Below are 17,642 nucleotides of genomic sequence, written 5' to 3' on the forward strand. Positions count from 1 at the left end.
AGCCTGGCTATCGGAGGCCCTCACCCTGGGGGTCCCTGCTTGATCTCGGTGTAGAGAAAGGCTTGAGAAGGTGGAGGGACTTTGATCTTTCCCCCGGCTCAAGGTCACCCCATTTTCTGCCCTTGGCATCCCCGCCAGGGCTCCGCCCAGCTGGCTCCTTGCCCACCCTCCCACCAGCAGACGGCTCCCTGCTCTGGGACCTCAGGCAGGTTTGTTGAGATCCGGGACCATCTGTGTACCCATTTCACAGGTGGGTAGAACAGGGCCAGCACAGGGCGGCTCGAACCCCTTGGCCCTTGCTGCTCTTCCCGGGATGTGGGCCTCGAGGGTCCTTCTGTGCCCGGGTCTTTGGTGCCCGTGGGGTTGAGTGGGGCATTTGGAGCCTTGCCCAGCCATCAGGTGTCCCGGGTGTAAGGCCCTCCTCTCCTTTGCTGCTGTGTCCTCTTTTCAATCTGTGTCTTCCTCAGTTTCCCCGTCCGGGGAGTGAAGGTGACCGTAGTCCCCACCCAGGGACAGCATTCTCGTGGAGGGGTTAGGACTGTGTCCTGATGCCCCCAGAGGGCACGGGAGGGTTGGAGCCTGGGAGACTGTCCTTACCCGAACCAAGAAGGGCAGTGGGCCTGGGTGTGGAGCGGACGGCCGGATGGGGGCCTCCAGGCTGGGCACCCCTCTCTGCCCCCTTCAGCTCTCGCCAGGTTCCCCAGATGAACCCTTCAGGACCCTTTCACGGACTCTTCCCACTGTGGGCCCAGCTACAGATACCCTTCTCATCCCCAGGCGGTCCGGCCAGTTCCCTGCTCTGATCTCCCTGTGCCCCTTCTGGGTGCCCCTGTCTCCGAAAAGTCTGCCGGGGGCTCGCAACATGTCCCTCGGAGGGACCAAACCTGGGCCTTCCTCTTCTGCTGCAGCTGAGTGCCCCCCAGCTTAGCCACTGGCCGCTCTGTCCCCCTTCCCCCGAGGCAGAAGCTGGGGCTGCGTCCACACTGTTCGGTTTCCTCACCCACTGCCTCGAACTGGTCAGCAAGTTCCTGCAGACCCCTGTCAGCATCCCTTCTGTCCCTTCCTGACGCCTGCCCGCCCCCAGCTCCCACCCTCAGTGCAGCCAGGAGGGCCCTCTCATCAGGAGGGGTCTCTGCCAGTCCCAGTGCTGCTGTCCTGGCCCCGTCAGACGGAGGCTCACTGAAAGGGACACCCCTGCCCACAGAGGCCACTCTGCCTGAAGGCCCCATCCTGTCCCTCACCCCAGGTGGTTTGTCATGGGCATTCCTTTTGCAGACCCCCGGCCCCCGTCCTCCCCCGGCCCCGTCCTCCCCCGGCCCCCATCCTTCCCCCAGCCCCATCATCCCCCGGCCCCCGTCCTCCCCCGGCCCCCGTCCTCCCCCGGCCCCGTCCTCCCCCGGCCCCCATCCTCCCCTGGCCCCGTCCTCCCCTGGCCCCCGTCCTCTCCTGGCCCCCGTCCTCCCCCGGCCCCCGTCCTCCCCCGGCCCCCATCCTCCCCTGGCCCCGTCCTCCCCCGGCCCCCATCCTCCCCTGGCCCCGTCCTCCCCCGGCCCCCGTCCTCCCCCGGCCCCCGTCCTCCCCTGGCCCCGTCCTCCCCCGGCCCCCGTCCTCCCCTGGCCCCGTCCTCCCCCGGCCCCGTCCTCCCCCGCCCCATCCTCCCCCGGCCCCCGTCCTCCCCCGGCCCCCGTCCTCCCCCGGCCCCATCCTCCCCCGGGCCCCGTCCTCCCCCGGCCCCCGTCCTCCCCTGGCCCCGTCCTCCCCCGGCCCCCGTCCTCCCCTGGCCCCGTCCTCCCCCGGCCCCCGTCCTCCCCCGGCCCCCGTCCTCTCCTGGCCCCCGTCCTCCCCCGGCCCTTGTCCTCCCCCGGCCCCCGTCCTCCCCCGGCCCCCGTCCTCCCCCGTCCCCCGTCCTCCCCCGGCCCCCGTCCTCCCCCGGCCCCCGTCCTCTCCTGGCCCCCGTCCTCCCCCGGCCCCATCCTCCCCCGGCCCCGTCCTCCCCCGGCCCCCGTCCTCCCCCGGCCCCCGTCCTCTCCTGGCCCCCGTCCTCCCCCAGCCCCATCCTCCCCCGGCCCCGTCCTCCCCCGGCCCCCGTCCTCCCCTGGCCCCGTCCTCCCCCGGCCCTTGTCCTCCCCCGGCCCCCGTCCTCTCCTGGCCCCCGTCCTCCCCCGGCCCTTGTCCTCCCCCGGCCCCCGTCCTCCCCCGGCCCCCGTCCTCCCCCGGCCCCCGTCCTCTCCTGGCCCCCGTCCTCCCCCAGCCCCATCCTCCCCTGGCCCCGTCCTCCCCCGGCCCCCGTCCTCCCCTGGCCCCGTCCTCCCCCGGCCCCCGTCCTCCCCTGGCCCCGTCCTCCCCCGGCCCCCGTCCTCCCCTGGCCCCGTCCTCCCCCGGCCCCCGTCCTCCCCTGGCCCCGTCCTCCCCCGGCCCCCGTCCTCCCCTGGCCCCGTCCTCCCCCGGCCCCCGTCCTCCCCCGGCCCCCGTCCTCCCCCGGCCCCCGTCCTCCCCCGGCCCCCGTCCACCCCTGGCCCCATCCTCCCCCGGCCCCATCCTCCCCCGGCCCCCGTCCTCCCCCGGCCCCCGTCCTCTCCTGGCCCCCGTCCTCCCCTGGCCCCCGTCCTCCCCCGGCCCCCGTCCTCCCCTGGCCCCGTCCTCCCCCGGCCCCCGTCCTCCCCCGGCCCCCGTCCTCTCCTGGCCCCCGTCCTCCCCCGGCCCTTGTCCTCCCCCGGCCCCCGTCCTCCCCCGGCCCCCGTCCTCCCCCGGCCCCCGTCCTCTCCCGGCCTCCGTCCTCCCCCGGCCCCCGTCCTCCCCCGGCCCCATCCTCCCCCGGCCCCCGTCCTCTCCCGGCCCCCGTCCTCCCCCGGCCCCATCCTCCCCCGGCCCCCGTCCTCCCCCGGCCCCATCCTCCTCCGGCCCTTGTCCTCCCCCGGCCCCCATCCTCCCCCGGCCCCCGTCCTCCCCCGGCCCCCGTCCTCTCCTGGCCCCCGTCCTCCCCCGGCCCCATCCTCCCCCGGGCCCCGTCCTCCCCCGGCCCCCGTCCTCCCCCGGCCCCCGTCCTCCCCGCGCTCACGTGGCAGAACTATGCAGCCCGAGTCGCCAGCGCCCCCGGTTCTGGTGCCTGCACTGCTGACTGTGGCTGGGAGACTCAGCCTGCGTGGACTGGCTTCCCTCCACGTTCGTGGCTCTGACTGCTCCTCCAGGGTCACTGAGCCTCCCTCCCCCATACTCCACCCCACTCTGGAAGGCCACCCGACCCGGGCCTTTCTCGGCCCTTTCCACACCCCTTGGCCACTGTGCTGCCCCTAGGCCGGGAGCTCTGTCCAGGCAGGCCTGGGGTCTGGGTGACCCCTGTACGTTTGTTGAATGACTGAGTGAGCCACCTCTCTGTGTTCACCCCCACGGCCGTTGGGCTGGATTCCTGCTCTCCCCTCCCCCACCCGGGTGACAGCCCCCACGGAGGATGGCCATCCTCACTCCCCTTGCAGCAGCGGGGACACGGCTCTTGCTTGGGGACCCATCCCAGCTGCCATCCAGGTGCATCACGCAGAGGTGACGACTTCTCCAGAGACCCCATGACCTTCGACGTGTCTGTACCGGTGTGGGATTGATTAGCGCCCCCTGTGGAGGGAAAGGGATCAATTCTCATTTGGCTCTTGGAAACCTCTTGCTCACCTGGCAGGGGGTCCCACCCTCCTGCCCCCCCACCCCCCGCCCACCCACCATGAGCTCCACAGCCACTGCCGAGGTCCCTGCCCACCGGTGCAGCCCCAGGCATGTGCTAGCTCACATTTTGCACCAAGCTGGACAGTCGGTCTGAAGGCTGCTGGGGAGGCCGTGGGTTCCTGTCCAGTGCACGGCTCAGGGGCAACAGGCTCCTAAGGTTGGAGTCCTGGAGACCCTCCCGCTTCTCTCTGGGGTCTGGCTTGGGGGTAGGGTTCTGCCAGCTCGACATTCAGCTGTCACTCCCCTGCCAGGAAGCCTTCTGAGTCCCCTGGGTGCTCTGTGTCCATGGCCCCCAGCTCTGACTGCAACAGTGGGCCCCTGGGTCTGCTGTCCCAGCTGCCCTGTGGTCCCGGGAGGGCAGGGGCTGAGCTCAGCTGGCGTGGGACGTTTGCTGCCTGCGGTCAGGGTCCCTGAACCCCTGGTTCCCACGCTGTCGGGAGCCTGGCCTGGGCTCCACCTGTTTCTGGGGCCGCCCCCGTGCCAGGACCAGGGTGTCTGCCTTGGGGCTCCACCGGGCAGGGCAGGCGGCCTCAGCAGAGCACCCCCGCTGAGCCAGCTGTTGGCAGGCTCTGGAGGCTGCTGGGGAGGGGCTGGGGAGGTGTGAGAGGGGCGGGAGCTCCCTGGGGCTGGTCTCCCATCTGGCAGGGGCCCCGATGATGACTCAGCCGGGAAGGGATGAGTGTGTGGGCCTCGGAGGCTCCCAGGCCACTCTGGGGGACCGAGCCTGTGCCGGGGGAGGGAGGGGGGCCGGTTAGGTCTCTGTGAGATTTCAGCCGGCCCCTCCTCCCTGGGCCAGACGGTGGTGCAGCCAGTGCCCTCTGGTATACTTGGGTCCAGTAATGGAACGACAGGGTCCTTGTGCCTGTCTCATCTCCTTGCTGGTCCAGGGCTTCAGGGAGTGAGGGTGGGCAGCGCAGGTGGGCTTGAGCTGAAGGGCTGCCAATCCCTGCCTTCCGGGCACCGGCCACAAGCAGAGACGGGGCTTCGGGAGCTGGCCTTGGTGCGGGCCAGTCCCTGTGTCTCGTGGGAGGGAGCACGCGGGGCGTCCCGCTACAGTCAGCGGTGGGGCCGAGCCAGGGGCGTGTGTCGGGAGATCGGCCTTGCTGCCTGTCTGCTGAGAGTGAGAGGTGGAGGGTCAGGGAGGGAGGCCACAGGTCACCCCCCCCCCCCCCCCGCCCCGGGCTGCTCAGAGCCTTGGCCGCAAGACTTGTGATGGTTTGGAATGGGCCGAGGAAACGCATCTGGGGCCTTTTCCCGGGTGCCTTGATCCCTTGAGTGTCACGGAAGGATCTCATTTGGGAGTCAGAAGAGTCAGTCCTTATTTTAAATAGCAAGGCAACTCAGGTTTCCCTTTCCCTGTGCCTGCGGGGAAGCTCAGGCCAGTGGATTCTTCAGCCTCCGCCAAGGACATGGGCGTGTTCTCTTGTGTCTTTTGGGAATTGATCATTCCCATTTGTTCTAAAGCAGCTGTCTCTATGGCTTTGTATCTGACGTCTGCTGTGTAGTTCTTGAAAGCCGTGGCCGGTGCTCTGTGCAAAAAGGTGTGGAGTGTGAGTAAGTGAATAGAATAGAGGTGGGTTGAGTGTCCCCTTGGCCCGTGTGGCCTCTGTCTGCTCCTTCACTCCCTGGGAACAGAGCAAGATTCTGGGGGGGGGGGCCGGGGGGAGTGGAGTCGAGGCCAGGCTGTCCTCTGGGTTCCTGGAGGCGGCCAGCTAAGGTGGCTGGGCCTCTGGGAGCCACTCCCTTTTAAAATTTTTTTAAAATTTATTTATTTTTTGAGAGAGAGAGAGAGAGAGAGAGAGAGAGAGAGCGCTTGAGCGGGGGAGGGGCAGAGAGAGAGGGAGACACAGAATCCGAAGCAGGCTCCGGGCTCTGAGCTGTCGGCACGGAGCCCGACGCGGGGCTCGAACCCATGAACTGAGGTCATGACCCGACCCGAAGTCGGATGCTCAGCCCTCTGAGTCCCGCAGGTGCCCCTGGGAGTCACTGCTTCTACTTCGCCCCTGAACTCTGGGCTCTCCCTTCCCACGACTGGGGGGGGGGGGAACGTGGTGGCTGGAGACGCTCCCCTGCGGGAGGGAACCCAGGGCGTGGCGCCACCGCCTGAAGCGGGAGCCTGGGGCATCACCCCTCTGCAGGGTCTCTGCCTCCCCATCTGCGAACAGGGCTGTCTGCAGGGGTCCGGGTGCCCTGTGGGTGGGGGGCTCCCCGCCAGCATCCCAGGCTTCAGTTGTGGGGGCTGGGCTGGGGGCAGGGGTGGGTGGGCTCAGCGGGCGCCTGGGGCTGACAGATTGATGGTCCCGCCGGGCCCGGTGCTGGCCTTCTGCACTCACCTCTGACCCCGTGACGGATGCTGGCCCACCCGTCCCCGAAGGTCCCTGTCCACCCCTCACAGCCATGATGCCAGGCCACCTGGAACCCCGACCGGCCCCACAAACTCGGCCCCGTCTAAAACCTGAGGGATTGTCTGGGAACCATTTTGGCTTGGCTCGCTTGGTGGTCACCCAAAGTGCAGCCACGGGCCCTCCTGGTCTCGTCGCTGGGGGCCCCTCTCCTTGCCCTGTCCCTTCCCGAGCTCTCGGCATATTGGGCCCCAGCCGTGCCTCCCGAGCTTGGTGGTCTGATCCAAGAGCCCCTCAGGCTCATGGTGGCCGGTGAGGAGCATGGTTTGTGGCCGGCTGGGTGTCTGTGGAGATGGGTCTGAGGGGACTCATCCGGCTGGCGCAGTGGGCCAGTGGGGAGCCTGGGCGGTGGGGGGGGGGGGCCTGGCAGTCTGGGCGCCAGATCTCGAGATGATGCTGGGACCCGTCCTGTCCCGTGTCTGTCCTCTCTGCTGGGTGATGGGTGAGGAGGGCTGGCTGGGTCTGTGCTGTGGGATCCCTCCTCTCAGAACGCCCCTGGGGCTTGGTTAGGTCAGGGGCTGGGGTGCACACCACCCTGGGCTGTGGGGTGGTGCTTTGGGAAGGGGGAGGGGGGACAGGGAGCCGGGCAGACGGGAGGGCCGATGCCTGCGAGCCGTCGGCTGACCTGTCTGAGCAAAACACGCTTAACTCCACCACCCCACATGGTGAGGGAGGAAACAGCACGCGTGGGGGTGAGTGACCCTCCCATGTCTGTGCTCATAACGGAAATGCTGTGGGGCTGGGAGAGAGGACTCTGGAAAGGGGCATCCAGGAGGGCCTCCTGGACGAGGTGGCATTCGATCTCAGAACTAGCCCCACAGAGATGGGGTGAGGGCCTTCAGGGATGGCCTTCTGGGGTGGGGATGCCTGTCTCGGGATGCCAGGTGGAGGGAAGAGGGGAAGGGGGATGAGGTCAAAGGTCAGGAGGTGTGGGGGAGCGGACTCGCCCTCCAGCCCTGGAGCCGAGCTTGGGGCCGGGGACCCCCTGGAAGTCCTTCCACGAGAGCGCTGCAGCCCCGGGTCCCCCTGGCGGCCTCATGGGAGGGGCCTGGTGGCTGGGTGCACATCTGGGCTGGCCACCCGCACGCAGAGGTTCCCAGCAGGAGAACTTGGGAGGCCCGGGGCCAGCTGAGGGGCACGGGCTCCACTCCGTTTCAGCGGCCGCCTCCTCTGGCCGGGCCACCCAGGGCAGCGTCCGGCCTCCCTGGGGCTCTGGGCCCTCCTGAGTGGCCCTGAGAGTGTGCGGCGGCCCGTGGCTCAGATGAGGAGAATGGGGTCCAGGAGAGCGGCAGCTCACCCCCACAGAGCTGGACCGAAAGCCGTGTCTGGGTGAGCTCCAGGCCCCCCGAAGCGTGTGCAGAGCCCCCTCTGAGTGGGGAGCGCCCCCAGGAAGCCAGCCTGTCTACGCCGCTCCCCACCCCCCAGCCGAGGCCGTCCTGCTGGTCAGGCTGTTAGCCATCAGGGTCCCCACCGCCCTCGCGTGGCGTTGTGGCATCGGGCGGAGGAGAGGGGAGGCCATTGAAGGGAGGGGGTCTCAATGAACTAGTGTGTGCCCCGAGCTGTCCAGCTGGCTGGTGCCTGGCACAGGGCCTTGGGGACGGGTGCCAGTCGGCGCCGGGTGGGCCGGGCAGCACCCCCCGCTCCCCCACGCCACCTCCCCGGCAGAGGAGGGGAGCCTGTGTCAGCTATGGGGCCTTCGGAACTGCAGCCTGATGGGACCGGATCAGTGTCCGGGGTTCTGGCTGGCGGGTGGGGGAGGGTCTGGCCCGGGGGTGTGCGGTCTTCCTGTCTTCCCGCCGGACCCAGGGGATGTGGGTGGGCAGGGCCTCTGGCTGAGAGTTGGGCCCTTGGCGAGGCGCGTGGCGGGTGGAGGCAGGGGTGGGGCGGCCCAGGTGTGGCTGGCTGGCAAACTGAACCCCTGCCCCCCACCACCCCCCGCCCCCGGCTCTGGGTCCCCCGGGCTGCACGCGACATCGGAATGTCATCGCCAACAGAGCCTGCGAGGTTGGAGCAGCGCCTGGTCCGGCAGCCAGGGGTCCCTTCCTGGACTTGTGGTCAGCTCCGAAGCAGTGGCTGCCCAGGGTCACAGCCCGGGGCATTTGTTTGTGGAGGGAAGGGAGGGTGAGGCAGAGGGACCCCAGCGAGGACCCTGGCTCCAGCCACACAGAGTGGTGGGCTGGGGAAGGGAGCCCCTAGGCCTCAGGGCCCCCCCGCAGGCTTGGCCTCTGGCCCCGTCTGCCCTCCGAGAGGCCCTGCCGGTGGGTGCTGAGCCCCCTTTCTAAAGGCGGGGCGACGAGGGCTCAGAGAGGGTTGTCTCGCAGCTCTGAGGTCTGGGTCTTTTTCCCAACTGGGGAGCACGGTCCCCGCTTCCTCCTGTGTCGGCCTCAGTGTGGGGATCTGGGAGCTCCTGTCCTGTCCCGAGGGTGGGCGCTGCTCGCCCTGGGCTGGGGAGGCCCCTCTGGGTGGGATGGCGGGCGAGCTCGTCCCTGGAGCAGTCATCCTGGCCCTCCAACGCAGGAGGAAGTGGAAGGATTACTTGAAGCAACTTGGAGACCCCAGAAAGGAGATGAAAAATGGAAAGTCATTACATTTAGCGGGGGAGCCTCCCTAAAACCCTGGCGGCATGATGGGTAGATGGTTTGCAGTGCTAAATTGAATCAAATTAAAAAAACATTTTCCAAACGCAAGTAAGATATCTGCTTAATTAGACTGCAGAGGAAAGCGAAAGGTAATATCTTGCAGTGGGATAATTACTGTCTTTCTGAAGGTGCTGGGCTCCAGAGAGAGGGGGGGGGGTGGTAGATGGCATGGTGACTGGGCCTTTCAGGGGTCAAACTTCCTGAAATTGGGCCAGTGACCTCTCGTGGGCTTGGGCCTGTGGGCCCTGGCAGTTGCAGGGGAGACCTGGCTTCGGGGAAGGGCCTTCCCAGCCCCCGGCATTAAGGTCTGAGGGCTGCTGGCTTGTGAGGGGAAGGCCACCGTGGTCCCGGAGGGGGGAGGCGGGCGGGGCTGCAGGGACTGCCCAGACTTTGTCTCTGTGGAGGCCGCCCAGGGGCGGCAGGTGGTGTGGGTGAAGCTCCCCCTCCGCGGAGTCCTGAGCACGGTGCCAGGGTGCTGGGGGTGGGGAGCCTGTCCTGGCCACAGCTTGCTGTTTGCCAAGCTGGTCCGGCAGCCTGGCGAGGTCATAGGTCCCTCGGGTGTGGGGTGCATGCTTCCAAGTGAGAGCAGCGAGTGGCCCAGCCCAGTGCTGCCCGGCCTGCCAGAGGGGCTCAGGGCCGGGCGGGCTCTCGGCCCCACTAGGGTCTCTGCGTGGTCACGCAAGGCAGGGCTCTCCTCTCGTGTCTCGGGTGTGTGACGCGAGACGGAGCTGGGAGAGATACCCTCTGCCCTGCCCAGGTGAGGATCCCCCAAGAGGCGCGCTTGGCTGCCGGTGCTGGGAAGGGGTGGTGGGCCCCACAGTGGGCTTGGGCCACGGGGTGGGCCCAGGTGTGTCTGGGCCGGGCCTCCTGGGCGGCTGGCGAAGCAGGGCCGGGGTGTGGTGAGTACCCCCTGCCCCCAACTGGAGCAGACCTGCCTAGTTTCCTCCTGGGGCTTTGATGGCAGAGCTTGAGGCCTTGGTGGGGCTGGGGCCTCCTTGACAGCTGCCATGTGCGTTCCTGATGACACAGCTGGTGTGTGGGGGGGGGTTGCTGTGTGCCTGTGGGGGTCTGGTGCGTGCTCAGGTCAGTAAGTCCCCCCCCTCCCCCCCCCCCCCCCAGCTTTCCTTCCTGCCTCCTTCTGCCACAGGGCTCCCCCACAGGCCTGAGGTCCCCAGGCCGGCCTCGGCCCTGGAACAATGGGCTGCCGGGCCTGAGGGGGTGGGGGCTGGGCTGGGGGGGGCTGGGGGGGGCTGGGCTGCCTTTCAAGTCTCTTAATGGCACTTCCTTCCCCTCACGCCCGGCCACCATTAGCAGCCTCCTGCTGAGTGGAAAAGCCAGAGTAATCAGAGCTGGGACCTGGAAAACAGGCGGGAAGTGACAAGTGACAGAGCCAGGCCCCGTGTGAGCCCTGCCTGTGGCTGGGGACAGGGCGTCTGGATTCCATCTGTGGCCCCGGGTGCCAGCCCGAGTGGAGGCTCCTGCGGGGTTTCTGTGGGCCTGCTGCCCCCGCCCCCCCCCGCCCCCGACTGCAGGAGCCGCTAGGGGTGTCTGCTGATGGGGCCCAGGCATGCGGAGCACTTCAGAGGCTCTGGAGCCCTCCGGGCCTTGGCCGGAGAAAATCCAGGCCTTCTGGAGGGACCCACAGGTCCGGCAGCTGGCGCACCTTGCCTGGCCAAGTTTCGTGGGACCCGGTCTCCCTGGGGTACGTGGGGGGCGGTGGGGGGGCAGTGGTCTGGGGTGCGGCTGAGCCGGGGAGGACCGGGCAGGGAGTGTGACTCTGCCCCCAGGGGCTGACCAGCAGTGGCCCTTGTCAGCCAGCCCACGCTGCCGCAGCGGGCCCCCTTGAGCCTCCCAGGCCTCGGTGCAGGGGTCGGGCTGGCCACCGCTCAGGCCCGGGGAACCTGGGTGGGGTGAATGAGACGCCCTCTGTTGGAGAGGGGCCTCAGCTTCCTCTTGTGCGTAAGGGGCGTATCTGGGGAGGCCGGAGTCCTGTGGGGGTGGGGTGGCCGGGAGAGGAAGAAACTCGGAGTCTGGAGGGTCATAGCAGGTCCCGAGGCGGGGGCGGGAGGAGCCCCAGCCGAGCGGCCCAGCTGGCCATGTGAGGACGAACGCCCTGGGTGGTCACGGCCACAGCTGGGCCGGGCCAGTGCTTTGTGGAGGGTCTGGCTCTGGCTTTGACCCCGACCTCCCCAGGGCTGCCCCAGGGGGGCGCCAAGGCAGAGCCTTGGTCAAGGGACCGGGTGTGGGCCCTGGAGATATGACTCTTGAGAACTTGTCTCCAGTGAGGTTCCTTCTGAGGACTGGCTCTCTCCTCCTCTCCCTCCTTCCAGAGGTGTTCCCTCTTCCAGAAGGCCTCCCTGACCTCCAGGCGGGGTGAGGGCCTCCCTCGGGCTGACCTGGCTCCTGTCCCTAGCCCCTTCTGGACGCCAGGCTCACGATGAGGGAGAACCGTGTGCCCCCCTCCCCCGGCGCACGGCCGGGACCCTGGGCTGCAGGAGGAGTCACCAGGCGCCGCACGCCCAGGGCACCACGTCCATACCTGCGATCGAGCAGGGTGGGCTTCAAGCCTCCTGCCCCCTTGCCAGCTGGCACCAGTGCCTCCGTCTTCCCGTGGACCTGGAACTGCCTGGCTCGCCTCCGCGGAGTGTCACTGCACGGCGGGACTTCTGCTGGCACACTTACGGCAGGGCCGCCTCGCGTTTTCCTCCAGATCTCCACCAGGGCCCAGGCTTCACCAGGGCGGGGAGACCCCACCTCGCCTGGGGCTGAGCCAGGCCGGCCCTCAGGGTGGGGGACGGTGTTGCTTTCGAGCGGAGCCCTGGGGCGCCTGCAGCCTGCAAGCGTGGAAGGGCCCCGGGGCCAGGGTGGGGGGTGTCCGCCTCCTGGATGCTTCGCAATGGCCTTGGCTACTCGCGGCCGGCCCGGGTGTTGGGGGACGCACAGATGCCTCGTCAGCCGAGACTGAGCACAGTAATGAGGGCGGGAGGAGGCAGGTAGTTGTCAAGGGCAGCGTAGGCCCCACTGTTAAGCTCCGATAATTATTTTCCTGCTGGGTGCGCGCAGACGAAACCGTTTGGGGCCTTATTAATCAGTTATGGATTATGCGGCGGCCACGGCGTGAGCTGGCCTGGCGCCGTGGCGGGTGAGGAACGCGGGGCTGGGTCCTGGCGCCCAGGCACCGACCACCTTTGTCCTTGTCCCCCAGGACCCTTGCCTCTCCGCTCTGCTCCTCGACAAGCTGCCGGCGCCCGGGGCCCTGCCGACATGCCGCCCGGAGGCCGAGCGCCGCTGCGACGTCTGTGACACGCACCTGAACCAGCTCACGCGGGAGGCCCTGCGGCTGCTCCAGGCACCTGCCAGCCGCGAGGACCCTGACGCCCCGCACGGAGGCCCTGGCCTCGTGCCCTCCGGCCCGGGCACCGTAACCAGCCCGCGGGCTGTGCCAGTGGCCGGTGGCCCGGCCGGGAGGCAGCCGGGCCGAGTGGGGCCGGACAGGAGGAAGGGACTGGCCTGGCCGTCCGGGCCCAGCGTCCAGGTGTCGGTGGCACCTGCTGGCCTCGGGGGAGCACTGAGCACGGTCACCATCCAGGCCCAGCAGTGCCTGGAGGGCATGTGGAGCGTCTCGAGGGTCAACAGCTTCCTGCCACCGTCGTGCCTGGTGAGTCCCCTGGGCGGGGCGGGCTGCTGGCCTCTGAGGGGCCCTGCCCACATCCCACCGTGGCTCACGTTGTGCAGACTGAGCAGCACCCCCTTAAGCAAGGGGCCGTGAACACTGGGGGAGGCCCCCGGACATTCCCGAGGCCCCCGTCAAGTGTGCTGGCGACGTCACAGCGGGCAGGGTCCTCACGCGGCCCCGGGGACGTCGGTTCCACGCAGCACCAGCATGCGTGGCCGGGCGTGGTGTCGGCCGCTCCTGCTTCTGAGAGCACCGGCTGGTGCGTGGGCTGACTGGCGGGCTCCTGGGACAGGGTCGGGCCCTCTTCCTCAGGGTCAGAGGCAGAGGGAGCATCTCGTGGGGAGGGGTCCGGCGGCCCCTCCCCTCCGGGCTGCCCCCGAGGCTGTGGACTGCGCGACAGGGCTTGGCGTTAGGGGGAGGGGCCTGCAGGTGGTGGCCGCGTTCTGTGCCTACTCCCCTGGTCTCTCAGGGGGCACATCTTTTCAGTCGGCGGCCGTGTCCCCTCCCCCAGGTCTCTCCTCTTCCGGCCCTCCTCGAGGTCCCCCACACCAGGGGGCGTGGCCTCCATGGAGCCAGCTCTGGGCACCAGCGGGCCCTGTGGGTGCCATGGACTTGGGCTGGGCGTCCTCAGGCAGAGCGCTGGGCCGGTGTCCCCCACGCAGGTGGAGAAGAGGCGAGCCTTGGAGGGCGGAGCCGGGACCGGCCGCGTTCCCCCTGGCCACAGAGCTTGGCTGGGGGTGGTCTCTCCCAGGGGTCTGTGGCGCCCCCAGTTTTCCCTCAAGCAGAAAGTATACCAGGATAGGAGTCGCGATGCGAGGGTTGTTGGATTAGGGGTCTCCTGGGACACTGGAGGGAGTCCTTTTGGGTTTGGGTGATGAATGAGGTTAACCGTGCTGTCCTGGGAAGGCCTTTCTCCAGAATGCGCCTGGCTGCTCTGCCCAAGCCTCGGGGCTGCCCTCTCCCGGGGCCTTGGGCCCTCAGCTGTGCCCGTCTGTTTCGTGGAGGACTGAGGCTAAGAGCCCGAGGGTAGGAGTTCGCCAGGCAAACACGTAGGAAGGGCCTTCCAGGCAGAAGGAGCCTTCTGTGTCCAGGCTGAGGCCTGGAGGTGTGAAGCACGGAGGCCTCCCTGGAGGTGGAGGTGTGAAGCCTGGGGGCCTTATCAGGACATAGGACTGCAGGGGGAAGGGAGCTGGGAGAGGGGCGGGGGTCTGGGCCAAGTGCGTCCGACGCTGCTGCCTTGGTGATTGTGGGTATATGGAGAAGCCCCCTTGCTGCCCCCCTCCCCCATCACTCACCCCCGGGGCAGAGAGATCAGGGGGTCGCTGTGGAAACTAGTTTTGTTGGTCCATTTTCCAGTCACTACAGAGCCAGCCGTGTGAGCCTGGCCAGTGAGTGTCTCTGAAATAGAGTGGTGGGTAGACCTGCCCCGTGGACTCTGCCTCGTGGGGCTGTGGGGCGTGGAGGTACAGGGAGGGTCCCCAGCTGCTGGGACAGAGTCATACATAATCCCAAAGCAGGACAGACCCCTGCCCGGTCCCCACTCCTGGGCTTGCCGTCCACTCTGAGTTTAGCGAGACGGTGCCTTTGATGACATCCTGCCCTCGCTGGGAGTTGGACCCCGTGACCACTGCTGGGACCAGTCCTGGAGCGGCACTCTGCCCTTGGGGCCTCCCCGGCCCTTGGCAGCTTGGGGGTGGGGTGTGCAGGGGCTCAGGGAAGCACTTGGGTCTCGAACTAGCCTCCAGCCGGTGTGATGACGGGTCCTGGGTGCCGCCTTGCCGCTTCTGACTTCTCCTCTATTAAGTCCCGGGGCGAGGCCAGGAAGGGGGAGGCCAGCCCCTGCCACGCATGCCTGGTACCTCCTGGCTGAGCACTGGGCCGCCTCGGGGGCAGCACTGAGTTGGGGAGGCAGCGCAGGAGAGCTGGGTAAGGCTTCCCGGAGGAAGTGAGGTTGAGCTGGGCCCAGAGGGAAGCGTCAGACGTGGCGGGCCCAGCTGTGGCGGGTCAGCGCGGGCCGCGGGGAATAGCCGAGGGCTCCTGGGAAGGGAGCTGGATGCATGTCTCACAGGGGCCTCGGATGCCAGGCAGAGGGAGGGGTCGGCCTTCGCTCTGAGGGTGCCCAGGAGGTAGAGGAGGGACATGAGCTGACTGCGGGGGCCGCGGGGTCGGTGCAGCCGTTGAGAGTCTATGTCTCACGCGCCGGGCAGGGGGTTGCTGGCCTCTTGCTGGGCAGCCCTGCCTGCAGCCAGCACGTCGTAAAACGTGGGCGTTTAAGGCTCCCTCTCCGTTTTATGTGCACATTGATCGCGTTTGGGGTGGGTGGGAACGATCTGTAATTAGACAGCAGCCCTGGCGATCGATGGGGAGATTATTAGAAGCGTAAATAGAACTTTAGGATTCAGATGAGGTAATTTCCCCGGAACCGGGGCATCGATAGCGAGAAGTGGCTCTGGGATGGTAAAGTCTCGTGTGTACGTACCTCTGGAGGACGTGCTGGGGTGCCCACCGGCGGCCCCGGGGCGCGACTGTTTCCAGCGGACGTGGCTCCAGCTGGCCAGGAGGGCTGGGGGGCGGGCTGCAGCCCCGTGTCTCAGCATGGAGAGGGGGAGGCAGGTTGTGAGGGGGATGGTCTTTGGAGGGGGAGGCCGGGAGCCAGGACTTTGAGGGCCCAGGACATCCTGGGCGCTGTGGCTGGGAGCTCGCCCCGTGTTCTCTGGGGGGCCGTCCGGAGAGCCCCGTGTCTGGAGGGAGCGGCCCTTCGGCAGCCACAGCTGTAATCAAAACCCAAGCCCGCCTCCCTCGTCTGGGTGCACGGAGCTCGGCCCTTCCCGGCTAATTCCACCTCCTGAGTGTCCAGTGCTGCTTCCTGGTTGTGGGGCCCACCCGGCGGGACAGTCTGGCGGATGCTTTCCGGACCGTCAGGCCGAGGGGCAGACCTGCCGCCACAGGGGACGGAGGTGCCCACGGGAGCCAGGCTCCGGCCGTCGCCACCCTGGTTGCCCCGAGATGCTGGGTGGTGGCCATGGGGCCACCCCAGGTCCTCCGCCCTGACCTGCTGCACTGGGTCCTGGCCGTGAACTGCAGCACGTCCCTCCGTGCTGACGGAGCACCCATGAGATGTCCACAGGACTCCTGCGCTCGGTTCTTAGCCGGAGACCACGAGCCTGCACGGTGGGGCGGCAGGGGGCGGGGCTGCATGGAGCCTGTGCAGACCTTCCCAAGTCCTGCAGAAATCCACGGCCGGGCCCTACCCCGCGCCCTAGGGCTCATGGTCGGCGGGGAGGGGAGAACCCAGAGCCTAGGGCTCCAGGCTGGCCATGGGGGCTGGGGCAGTGGAGGCCCTGCCTGGGTGGGGGACTTCCTGGAGGAGGTGATGTGTGGAACAGGAGCTGAGGTCGTTCTGATGGAGACCGGGGAGCGGGTTGTGTGGCATCGGCCGGGGAGTTTGCCGCCGGTGACCTCGGTACCAGTCTGCCTGCCTCCCCTGGTCCTCGCGGTCCCTGGTAGGTGCCCGCCCATCCTCAGGGGTGCGACTGGGGTGGCAGGGAGTGGACGGTCCTGGCCTGTCTCTCTGACCTGGCCTGTTGCTGGTGCCCTCGCTCCGGGCCTCAGTTTACCCCTCCATGGAACAGACATTGGATGAGATGGCCCCCTCTTCCCTGTGGTGCTGCAGCCGAGCTGCTTCTGTGGTGGGGTGCGGGGGTGGGGGGCGGGCAGGGCACCCGCAGGGGTCAGGTCGTTCCCAGCCCGGAGCCTCTGGTACCTGGCACAGGCCCGGCAAGCAGTACCGGCTGCACCCCACGGTGGGCTGCGACGGCCTGCGGGATTCAGTTCCAGCCGTTCGTTCGCCCCCTGCCCCCCCCCCCGCCATCCCCACCTCGTGGCACAGAAGAGCCCCCAGTGAGGGGTTCGTGCTGAGGAGCTGGCGGACGCCGTCCTCCACGTGCCAGAGTATCACAGGCCGAGGGGCTCGGGCCCCGGGGGCCGGTTTGGTGTTTCCCGGACGGTGCTCCCCGGAGCCCCGCGGCAGGCGCTGCCTGGAGCCCGTCGGTGCCGGCTGCCGTCGGGCGCCTCTGCCGGGATGGCTCTGAGCTTGCGCGCTGGGCCCCGGGCCGGTGCGGCCGCCTCATGCTCTCCTCTCTTCGTGCTTCTCTTTCGTTGCTGCTCTCCTGCCTCCCTCTCGTTTTCTGTCTGGCCGCCTCCCGCCCTCTCCTCCCCTCCTGGACCCCTCTCTCCTGTCCTCTGGCCGCCCTCCCTCCCGCCCCCTCCGGCTTCTTTTGGCATGCCTGGGTTCTGCTCCTGGCAGGAATCGGCAGCGGCCGTCCCGATGGCCGGGGCCGTGTCTCGGCAGCTCGTGGGACGGCGGAGCCGAGGCACGTGCGGGACTCCGGAGACAGGTCAGTGTGGGCGACCCGCGCCATCGCCAGGTGGTGCCAGAACCTTCTGGCTGGAGGCGGAGAGGCTGCATGCGACGGTGGGCTGGCCCGGGCCCTGTGGGAGTGGACGGAGGGGCCGTGGAGGGCCCCCTCTGGGACCCTATGCCTGGGTCCCCCGCTGGCCGGGAGGCCTCACTGAGTGGAGTGACGGCCTGGCCCGTGCTGCTGGGCGCGGGCCCCGCGGCAGAGCCGTCCCGGGGGGCTGGCGGGAGCCAGGATGCCCACAGGGGTGGGTACGGGGGTGCTGCGGGTGGTGGTCCCCTCCCCGGACCTGGGGCGCACGGTGGGTGCTCAACCCTGCTCTGCTCTGCGGGGCCCCGGTGGTCAGCGTCCATGGGACGGAAGGTGGCAAGTCTTTCCCACCCACTCTGCTCCACAACGCCGGGTCTTTTGTGGGGAGCACTTGCGTCTAGTGGTGAGCAAGGTCTTCACGTTTGAGGGCAGGTGTGAGCATGTACAGGAGTCCTCCGGCCGGGCTGCCCTGCGTTACCCACCCGTTTGCCTTGGGTCTCCACAGCCTCCTGGAGAAGCAGCTTCTCGTTCTTATCGTCCAGGCCGAGGCCTGGCTGGCCCTCCTGGAATGTTCTCCGGGAGCTGGTGCCCCCTCCACTCCAACAGCCCCATTCCCTCAGGGACAGGGGGCCTCCCAGCCATGGGAGAAGATGCGTCCCTGCCAGGCTGTGTGCTCCTGGAAGACAGATTTACTGAGCACCTACCGTGCCCCAGGCAAGGTGTTGGCACAAGGATGTGGAGGGGACCAGGTCTGTGCGGTAGGACC

General features: G+C 68.5%; 1 protein-coding gene across 3 annotated transcripts in view; it reads left to right on the plus strand.

The window, feature by feature from the left end:
• Positions 1-17,642, plus strand: part of KIF26A (kinesin family member 26A) — a 42,021-nt gene that overhangs the window by 2,808 nt on the left and 21,571 nt on the right. For 2 of the 3 annotated variants that reach the window (XM_043554417.1, XM_043554418.1), the window contains exon 3: positions 11,958-12,410. In XM_043554417.1, the coding sequence (XP_043410352.1) occupies positions 11,958-12,410 (453 nt within the window). Of the gene's footprint in view, positions 1-11,957; positions 12,411-15,053; positions 17,591-17,642 lie in introns of those variants that run through there. The other variant, XM_043554419.1, reaches the window with a different exon arrangement.

This window comes from Prionailurus bengalensis, chromosome B3, assembly GCF_016509475.1.
Source record: "Prionailurus bengalensis isolate Pbe53 chromosome B3, Fcat_Pben_1.1_paternal_pri, whole genome shotgun sequence".
NCBI classification, from domain to species: Eukaryota; Metazoa; Chordata; class Mammalia; order Carnivora; family Felidae; genus Prionailurus; species Prionailurus bengalensis.